This window comes from Salvia hispanica, chromosome 4 (genome assembly GCF_029641045.1).
Source record: "Salvia hispanica isolate PSC_SH4W2 chromosome 4, Shi_PSC_v1, whole genome shotgun sequence".
Taxonomy (NCBI): domain Eukaryota; kingdom Viridiplantae; phylum Streptophyta; class Magnoliopsida; order Lamiales; family Lamiaceae; genus Salvia; species Salvia hispanica.
Window position 1 is genome coordinate 4444817 of NC_142695.1, and position 10958 is coordinate 4455774.

The 10958-nt window shown below is 33.4% G+C and overlaps 2 protein-coding genes across 2 annotated transcripts; both read left to right on the plus strand.

Moving 5' to 3' along the window:
* The first annotated feature begins 2435 nt into the window (after positions 1-2435).
* Positions 2436-6583, plus strand: LOC125196419 (syntaxin-22-like). The gene is made up of 7 exons (XM_048094927.2): positions 2436-2839; positions 4171-4264; positions 4517-4656; positions 4978-5052; positions 5920-6077; positions 6148-6248; positions 6332-6583. Exons 1-7 carry the CDS (start codon positions 2655-2657, stop codon positions 6395-6397), a joined length of 819 nt encoding a protein of 272 aa, XP_047950884.1. The 5' UTR covers positions 2436-2654; the 3' UTR covers positions 6398-6583.
* Positions 6584-9648: 3065 nt separating this feature from the next.
* On the plus strand, positions 9649-10578 carry LOC148927099 (putative LRR receptor-like serine/threonine-protein kinase At3g47570). The gene is made up of 2 exons (XM_089056007.1): positions 9649-10060; positions 10161-10578. The coding sequence occupies exons 1-2, from the start codon at positions 9649-9651 to the stop codon at positions 10508-10510; spliced, it is 762 nt and encodes a 253-aa protein (XP_088912133.1). The 3' UTR covers positions 10511-10578.
* The last annotated feature ends 380 nt before the right edge of the window (positions 10579-10958 follow it).

Here is a 10958-nt window from a genome sequence, read left to right on the forward strand (position 1 = left end):
AGATAAAAATGAAGAAGCAAATAGGTAAAGCATAAGAAAAGAGAGTAAGAGAAAAAAAATTGGGTAGAATATAAAAAAAGTATTTTCAAATGATTTTTTATGAAATGCAAAAATGAGATTATTTTTTATGAACGGAGGGATAACAATTTTAAAATAACTACTAATACCCCAGTCAAGAGTCATTTCTTCGCGAGATAAATTTTAAGATATAAAATTAGTCGAATAAGGCTTTGTAATCAATTGCTAACTAATTAACAATCCAAAATTAAGACCAATTTTCAACCATTAGATTAGAAGATCTTGTGGTTAATATATTGTCAAGTGTAATATATTTTAAATTTAAATAATTATTAATTAAATTAAAAGGGCGTCAAATCTTATATGTAGTAATTATAACTAACTACTTTCTCTCTCTTCAAAATTATCTCAAATCTTTAAATTTACGTAACTCTCTCAATTTAAATTATTTTTTCGCAAAAAATATATCAAATTAAAGATAATTTAATAAGGATTCCAACGAGATCTCAATTGCATATGTCCCGACGATGTTCGGGTGATGGAATTTGATAAATTATATTTCAATTTTCGTACATGTTGATAAGCAGCTTCTATCAACAAATGCAACAAAAAATCTCAATATATTGTAGGCAAAATCTCAATATTATGCATGTCCAATCTCAATAAAAATGTGTTGAAATTTTCTTGTCCATGTATTTATATTTTAATGTCATATTGTTGATATTTGTAATACACAATGTTGATTTAAAAAAACACCCATGAAAATGATCATATGATAACATAATGACGATATTGCCCTTTTGTTGATATTTTGTCTACTATTTATTGAGATTTGTGAGCTTTAATCTCATCCACTCGTTTTAAAATCCAAGGATGGAGATTTTAGTCTTGATTTTGGATTAGGATACTATAAGCATTAGAATAGGACCCTTCACTTCTATATTAGTTTTAAATTTTAATGAGTTAATGGAATATTGAGCCTATTATCATTTATAGTAAAAATAAATCGATAGTCTTTTTTCACGGGCGTTCTTAAGTGAAAAAGTGAGACTCCTAGTCACAGAGGGAGGAGTGTATCATAATTTTAAAATTAGTAATCATACTAAAAATAAAAAAAATTTACTAATTTATTCTCACTTCGTTATTTTTGTATTTTATTAATAAATTATCTTTTTCTCTCCTACTTTACCTACTTTATTTATTTATTCCTCAAATTTCTGATTAAAACATGCGACATCCCTCAATATGACTATTTTTTGCTGACAGGACAAATTATATATGAAATGGTAAACGAAAATATTACATGGACAAAACATTTGAAGACTAAAACAATGTCTTTTAATACACTTAGTCCGTCACATCTTTCTTTTTATTGGCAAAAAAAGTCCAATAACTAAACCATTGGACTGCTGAATTATATATTTTGTCACGTCATTAATTTTACACATACGCATCACGTTAATAAATTAAGACACGTAGCATGCCGAAAATTTCTAACCATCACCCGACAAAACCTCATCCATAATATACTATACAATGTCATACCATTCAAAATCTTATCATAGAATATCCACAATTCAATCATAGATTGTAGTCTAAGTCTCTATTACCATAACCCCACAACTAAAATTTTTAAACTGTGACTATTTGTTAAATTATCATAGTTGGTAATAGGGTCTCTATTAATAATATTTAAAATTTAAGATTACTAATCATCTCGATTCTATTTGTTAAATTACTAGTTGGTAATTAAAATATAGAATTTTTTTAAAATTTAAGGGAAAAGATGATGAGAGGAATGAATTGCATATGAGAAACGAGAAGTATAATGGGAAATGTTAGCTAATTAAGTATGCTAATTCAATTAAAAAATGTCTCAATCTTAGCTCCATGTGAGACGTGGAGGCTTCTAATGATTAAACTGTGACCTTAATTAAATGGGATATTGACATCTAATATCACGAAACTTTCAAAAAGTTGAGTTTTTCCCACGAACTTTAAAATTGGCAAATAATATCACGAACTTTACCATCTGTTTGTTTTTTTCCACGAATGAAAAAATTCATGTTATTTTAATAGATTGAAGAACAATTTTGGAGGTTGTGCTTCAAGAAAAACTATCTTCAAAAATTGAAAAACTTGAAACTTTCAAAGTTGTTGTCGAGAAATTACGAAAAAAAATCGGTATCATAATATTATTTGTGGGAATTTTTTCATTCGTGGGAAAAAACAAACACGGGGTAAAGTTCGTGATATTATTTGCCAATTTTAAAATTCGTGGGAAAAATCCAATTTTTTGAAAGTTTCGTGATATTAGATGCCAATATCCCTAATTAAATAGAAAAGGAAAGGGAGTGCGCGAGCATCATCAGCCTAAGCATTGATGCAATTATCATTATAATTGCATGAAAAAGGAAATCCGCGGCCCATAATCCAATTTTTCCACCAATTTAAATTACACTAATCTCTCTATAATTCCACTCCTCAACCTCAATATTCATCTCACCTCTTGCATCTGGAGTCTCACTTCCCCTCTCTTTTCCTGCGTGATCGCTGATTGAATTGTTTCAATTTTGCGGTTTCGAGGCCTTTGATCTAGGTTTTGAGGCCGATATTCTCACATCTGTCGATCACAGATGAGTTTTCAGGATGTCGAAGCGGGTAAGGCAGCCGCCGGGCCTCGGAGGGGGCTTGGGCGGCAGGATTCCACGCAGGCGGTGGCGTCCGGGATTTTTCAGATCAACACGGCGGTGTCCACCTTCCAGCGCCTCGTTAACGCCCTCGGCACCCCCAAGGACACGCCGGAGCTCCGTGAAAAACTGTTAGTTTTCTTTTTGATTACTCGTTTTTCCCCATTTTTTTACATGTCATTTATCAAAGGCATCGGTTGGACTTTTGGATTCGTTTTAATTTGAGAGCTGAATTGGTATATGATTTGTGATATTAAGTCATTTTTCATCATAATTAAGGAGCATAATTAAGTGGGAAGATTTAATGGAAAATTGGCAATGAACTACTAGAGAGTGATGATTCACTACACTTAATTAAGAAGCATGAATTCCTATCAATATCCAGTAAATGATCATATAAAATATATTATGTTAAGCTGTATTAACATTAACAACATTAGAGTCATTATGATCTTTCATCACATTGCCAATAGACTCAATACTATATAACACTGTACACTGATTTTTAAGTTTATTGACAACAACTGAAAGGGTTGTGATGGAATATAAAATACAACTTGTTCACATTAAGCAGTACCATTTGGAATTTGAATAATCTCTTCCTTTCTTCATTAAGCTTAGAGCCTTAGACCAATGGAAATGATTAATCTGGGTTTTCCAGAAAATCTAACAACACATAGAGGTATAGAGGTGTAATAGTGTATGCAACAATATGAGTGAAGGGGCTTATACTGTTGGCAATCAAGGCTGTTGCAGACACTTGAACCTCTAAATTGATTCCAATCAGTGGTTTAAAGAAAACAACCTACTCAGTTTGTTTAGTTGTGAGTCGGGATGATTTAGATTCTTTACCTAGACCGACTAGCTTCTGTCCCAAAAACTAGATAAACCAACCAAAAAATTATTCTTGAAAACTTTGGCATTATGTCTAGGTGAACTATTCGATCAGTATTTGGTGAGGGCTTGGATTTGCACACAATGGTATGCTCTTCTAGTGGGAATTTAACTATTGTTCACATGTTATGTCTTATGTGTGTGTTTGTTGTATTTTATCTATATGTAGGACGAAGAAAGTTATTATCTAGTTGATGTTTTTTTCATCATAATTATTGAAACTTTGATCATCCCCAAAATTTGACAGAGATCTCAGGTGTGTTAACTTTTGGTATCTAAAGAAAATGGATGATGGATGGAAAATGAATTTTGCAACCTCATTGTCTGCCCTTACATTCTAGAGAAATTTACTGATGCAAAGTTTTGGAAAATTTAATTTTGTTGTGGGTTTGTATGAGTACTTCGTCATAGGTTACTATTTGGTAGGATTTTCTAAGTTCAGTTTTCAGAAGCTAATTTATGATGCATGATCTTCAAGAAGTGATGTCATTTTTTACATGCAATTTAAGCTAGTTATGTGAAAGCAATAAATGTTTGAGATTCTTTTGCTGTCTTTTATCCATTGGAGGCATAAAACTCGGATGCACATTGGACAGCTGGTAAAAGATACTTCAGCTAAACTTAAGCAAGCTAGTGAAACAGATCATCGTGCTGATGTCAGTGTAAGTTTGCTTCCTTGTCTAATCAACATTACTGCTAATTTTGGAATATTCTTATTCATTTATTTATCTATTAAGATTGCATGGAATGCATGTTTTCGATCTTGAGAATGTTTTTTTTTTTTCTCTTGAAAATTAAACAATGACTGTGGCCATAGTTGGTTGCTGATGCATGAAACAATTTACTTTAATCTCTTCATGCCACCATCCCAAAACCAGTTTTAGGTGATTATCAATCTATTTTGTTAACTGCAGCAAAGTAAGAAAATCACAGATGCTAAACTTGCGAAAGATTTTCAAGCCGTTCTAAAGGAGTTTCAGAAGGCTCAGCGGCTTTCAGCTGAGAGGGAGACATCATACACTCCTTTTGTTTCCCAAGCAGCGCTTCCTTCCAGGTAATCTCTTAGAGAAAATGTTGTGATGCTGCAGTTGATGTTAGGTTGTCTTGGAATTTTCTATACTGGTTCCATAAAATGGATGATTAGCTTCGCATTATATAAAATTAAAATTAGCTTCAGTATTGAGCTTTTCTCCAACACGTCATCTTTGTCATATTCTGTGTTGGAAAGTTTCCTTTTACTAGTTAGATGATTTTTTTTTTTTTTCTATTACTTAGCCAAATTGGCACCTCTTCAGCATCAAGTCATTTTTTAATGGATAAAAAATACCTCTTGTATAAGGAAGCATTTTACCTTCTTACACTAATGTTGCTGCAGCTATACCGCAAGCGAGATAGATGGAAGTGCAGACAACACCCCAGAACAACGAGCTTTTCTTGTGGAATCTAGAAGGTATAGTTGCACTGGCATTTCTAACATTTATGATCCCTGTAAATAGCAAATGTGGTTTCCAATGGATCTCCAAATCATTCCTTTATTTGTTGGTTATACTTTTGGTTGTTTTTACCCTTTATAGTAATGGGCAGACCATGATATCAATGAGCATTTGCATTATAGTATTTGGTATGTAATATAACCTACCTACTCTTTCTCATTCTTTCATATAATATGTACTGTACAATTTACGATTTTGTCATGTTGTTCCTGTAATCTTCAACTGTCTCACCTTCTGAGTTCGTACATCACAGAATATAAACTTAATTTAGTATGTTCTTTAGATAACTATGAAGCATACTTGCTTGATCGATAGGTAGATGGCCTTAATTCTTTCATATATTGAGTACGCTAAGATTGCTGGCATTTCATGAATGTTACCTTCTGGTGATGAGCATAAAGAATTGCAATGTCTGTATTTCCATGAATTATTGTAACTTCCTTGAGAATGAATAGTATTCAGGTGGTAACAAAGAAAAGTAGTTGAGGGAAGTTCCTGTGATCATTTGGTATAGTTTCTTGTGAAGCTAAAAGGATATGCATATGCATGCCACAATGTCATTAGCTGAGAATTTGAAGAAAAAGTGCGTCGTGGAATTTGTGTGGTGTTCTTATCACAGATTATATGCACTTCTACTCCGCCATATCATGACCACCCATCAACATTTAACAAGAACTTCTGCCCCACCATATCATGACCACCCATCAACATTTAACAAGAACTTCTGCCCCACCATATCATGACCATCCATCAACATTTAACAAGAACTTTTGCCATTTGTTGGAAGTGTGTTATCCTTATTTTCTTATGTTCTCATGTTGCAGACAAGAGGTTGTGCTATTGGATAATGAGATTGCTTTTAATGAGGCCATTATAGAGGAGCGAGATCAGGGTATACAAGAAATACAGAATCAAATTGGTGAAGTAAATGAGATTTTCAAGGACCTTGCTGTACTTGTTCACGAGCAAGGGACAATGATTGGTAAATGATTTTGCATTGCATTTGATGTTAATGCATCAAGGATCCTGATATAGTTTTTTCATCTCCCCAGATGATATTGGCTCCAACATTGAGGGTTCACATGCTGCAACTGCTCATGCAAAATCACAGCTTATCAAAGCAGCTAAGACCCAACGGTCGAATTCATCACTGGTGAGTTATTGACATCAATTCACTTCCACTAACTAGCAATGCAGACTGTAGTTGGTTTCTCATATTTTCTTTTTCCTCCGCAGACTTGCTTGTTGCTCGTGATTTTTGGAATCGTGCTTCTCATAGTAATTATAGTACTTGCTGTCTGATCAGAAGCTGAAAGACCAGAAAGCATGGTACGAGAATATAGAGTTATTATTTTCATTTAATTGTCATTTCAATTCAATTCACATAAATTACAGCCTTCAAAGTTTGTTATATTGCTTCTTGCAATAAAAATTACTCCGTTTTCAACAGAAAGTGAGGAAGGATGTGAGCTTCACATTTAATTACTAGCTTCCATCTTCTGATTTTGATGGTTTTATGGTGTGCTTCACTGTCATGAGATTCTCTGTATTATTCATCTTACAAAGCTGTACTTGGCTGATATACATTTCAGCAAATACAATGAACACTAACAACAACAACAACAACAACAACAATAATAATAATAATAATAATAATAATAATAATAATTCTATTATTATTATGTTCATAAGTTTCTACGTGTTTTATTTTTTACACTTTTTAGTAATTATTTTGTAATATCTATAGATTAGTTTTTATTGTAATGTGTCACCGGAAACTCAATCTTGATTCTTGATAATATAGCTTAAGGTGACTAATTATTGATTTTATAAATATCAGGAGTGTTCTTGATTTGGTTTATTCAAATGTGGAGTATTCAACTTAATAATGAAAATATTCAAATTTTAGCATGATATTTAATGTTTATTATTTGTACTATGAATAAGCAAAGCATGATAATCATACCACAAGTAAGATAGTCTCATAAACGTAGTATGTTTTATTTCAATATATTAGAGAGAATAATAAGCAACTCTCATTAATTGTAAAGTAGAGGAAAGAACTAAATAGAAAATGAATAAAATAAAAAAAAATGAAAAATAGAGTATCAATTTAAACTAAAAAAATTAATCCACTTATCTTGGAACGTTTTTAAAAGAAAAATAATCCACTTATGATGGTATAGCAGTAGTAAATTTTCTCAACATTTCGACGGAAAAAAATACAGCAAATTAGAAATTCCAAAGCTGGTACAAAAAACTATTTTGGAGCATGCATGCCTAAAGATTTGTATGAATCTAAAACTAAATTAATAAACTTTGGAGATGCTCATGTTTAGCAATTAATTGTACATGTAGCACGCAAATATTTACGAAACGGAGTCCGAGTCAAATCATCCGGCGCCACTGTTTCGCCGGCGAAAGAGTAATTTTCCGGCGGGTGTAGAGACAACACAGAAGCGCGTTTTGTAAGTGTAGAGAGAGAAAGAGAGAGGAACAGTAGATGGAATCTTTCCAAAAAGTGGGGTTTGGAAACCGTAAAAGAGAACTGGAAATGATAATTTTATTAATTTCAATATATAATTCCCGTAATTAGCCTTAAATTAATCGCAGCGGATAACATAAATTAGATTATTAATTCTGTAATCCTATTTTTCTTTAAACAAAAGGGCTATATAAATTAGTGGTGGTTGTTAAGTTGGTTCACCCAAATGCCTGCAGATCGAAACGACGACGTGGGCTTAATTTAATAACCATTAAATATATACTTATATATAGATACATGTCTTTTATGTCCATTTTGGAAAGTTTTCAAACTAATAAAACTTTATTCCATACTTAAAAACTAAATACCATATATAGATTAAATATCTAAAATCTTACTGTATTCACATGTCACATGGACTAGTAATTAGTGTGCCATACCAAATCATCATGCCACTTGATATGTCATGACTACCAAATTTTTACTCGCTAAAGGGTTGTATTGAAATTATTACACCATTGACTTGAAATGTGTAATATTGTAGATATAAATGGCAGGTGAATTACCACAAGAGATTGACACTCTGCCAAAACTTGAGAAATTTGGTGTGAACAATAATTCCTTAAATGGATCCATCCCATCTTCCTTATTCAACATATCAACAATGAATGTATTATCAATTTCGTTGAATGAGTTTTCTGGTACTCTTCCATTAGATATGAGGAATTCATTTACCAATCTTGAAATCCTTCATTTGTCCCAAAACAGACTTAGTGGCCCAATTCCAAGCTCTTTCACCAATACATCTAAACTCACTAAGATACAGTTGTCTAGCAACTCATTTAGTGGCTCCATACCCGACTTTGGCAAATTGATGCTTCTACAAAATACTTCGTCTTTGGCAAAATAATTTGAGAGGAGCAGAATTCCCAACTCATGAATTGACATTCCTCTCTTCATTAACTAATTGTCGGCATTTGAAGAAGTTGGAAGTATCAAGCAATCCACTGAATGGCATCTTACCCACTTCACTTGGGAATTTTTCCTCATCTCTTGAGTTAATTAAAGCAACGGCATGCAACATCATGGGTGTTATTCCGTTCGAAGTAGGAAACCTAAGTTGTTTGCTAAGTCTCCATTTGAATGAGAATCAACTGAGTGGTCCCATTCCACCAACAATAGGAAAAATGAAGCAACTCCAAACACTATCTCTTAGTGACAATCGATTGGTGGGGTCTATCCCTAATGATCTCTTGTCGATTGTATCATTTGGGGGAATTTTACCTTGCTCGTAACATGCTTGTGGGTTCAATACCTGAATGTTTGGGTGATGTTAAATCCTTGAGAGAGATCTACTTAGCTTCAAACCAATTGAATTCAACAATCCCTCCTAGCCTGTGGAATCTCACAGACCTTGTGAATCTGGAATTATCTTCCAATCATTTAAGCGGTCAATTGTCATCTCAAGTTGGATATTTAAAGATGATCAACTTTTTGGATTTGTCATCCAATCAATTTTCAGATGTAATTCCCAACTCAATTGATGGTTGCCAATCACTAACATAACATGTCTTAACTTATCAAATAATATGTTTAGTGGCTCCATTCCTCAATCATTGGGAGAATTTAAAGATTTGACTATATTGGATTTATCTTACAATAATCTTTCTGGACCAATACCCAAGTCCTTAGAAAACCTCCGCTTTCCTGAAAATTTTAATAATTCCAATAACATAGGTCTTTGTGGTCCAATAAGATTTCAAGTTCCACCCTGCTCAGAAAATCATCACAGATCACACTTCAAGAAACTCATGGTGCCAATAGGGAATTTAGTTGTCACTGTGGTGATTGTAATGCTTGTTGTCATGAGGATGAGTAATCAGAAAAAAGTAGAACTCTCTACTGATATATCACCACTAACTACTGAATATAGAAGAGTTTCTTACATAGAACTTGAATAAGGAACAAGTTCATTTAGTGAAACTAGTCTTCTTGGAAGAGGTAGTTTTGGTTCTATATTCGAAGCAACACTTTCTGATGGGTTGAAAGTTGCAGTAAAGTGTTCCACATGGAACTGCAAGGAGCAACAAGGAGCTTTGAGGTTGAAGCTACTATACTTAGTAGCATTCGGCACAGAAACTTGGTTCGCATTGTTGGATGTTGTTGTAACAAAGAGTTTAAAGCATTGATTATGACATACATGCCAAATGGAAGCTTGGATAAATGGTTACATTCCACCATGTATGGTTTGGATCTTATACAGAGATTGAAGATAGCAATAGATGTTGCAGCAGCATTGGAATATCTTCACCATGGCCATACATTCCCAGTTGTCCATTGTGATATAAAGCCAATCAATGTGTTGCTCGATCAAGATATGACTGCTCATGCTGCTGATTTTGGCATTTCCAAGCTTTTCGATGGAGGAGAAATGGTCATCCAAACACAAACAGTGGGAACTATCGGTTACGCAGCACCAGGTGATGCATGATATATACTGATTTTTTAAACTTAAATTTCATCATGTGTAAATGTTTTACCTAATTCTAAAATTTTTTTGAATGGATGTGACGCAACTAGAGTTTGGAATGGAAGGCAAAGTATCAACAAATGGGGACGTATTCAGTTTTGGGCTATTGCTGCTAGAGATGTTCACTGGAAAAAGGCCAACAGACGATATGTTCAGTGAAGAAAGGAGCATAAAAGAGTGGGTAAGTGAAGCATTAGATGAAAACACAACAACTGAATTGGTGGTGCCAGATTTGTTGTCAAGGGAAGATCAACATTTTTCTGCAAAGGTGCAATGTTTGTTGTCAATATTTGAATTGGCAATGAAATGTGTAACTGATTCAGCGGATGCAAGAATCAACATGATTGAAGCAGCAGCAACTCTGCACAAGATCTATGCAGGTACATATATGTACAGATAAGTGTCGTCCTTAATCTGTTTTTTTTTCTGTTAGTATCCCTTCTGAATCTCTGTATGGCAAAAGTCTATGAAATTGCTCCCAATAAATCTCACGACCTTGCTAAAATCTCTTTGTTTGTGACTGTTATGTTATGTGAACACAAATCAAGAAGATTGGGGTTAACTATTGCATATTGGTGATATTTGAGGTAGTCATGATTTAATGATTGATTCAGCTATCTTGCATTCGGAATATAGATGAAGATATATCATTTTTGGCCATTTTTTGGTGCCACTATGAGAAAGGAGTTCATTTGCATCTACTTTGATGTAAAGTGTGCTCATTTTGAGGGTTTAATTAAGCTGAAAAAAATTTATCTAAAGAAACTTGTCTATTAATTGATTTGGTCTGAGTTCTTTCAAGATGGATAGCTATGTCAAGTTTCTTGACAATCAGTATGATCAGGGAC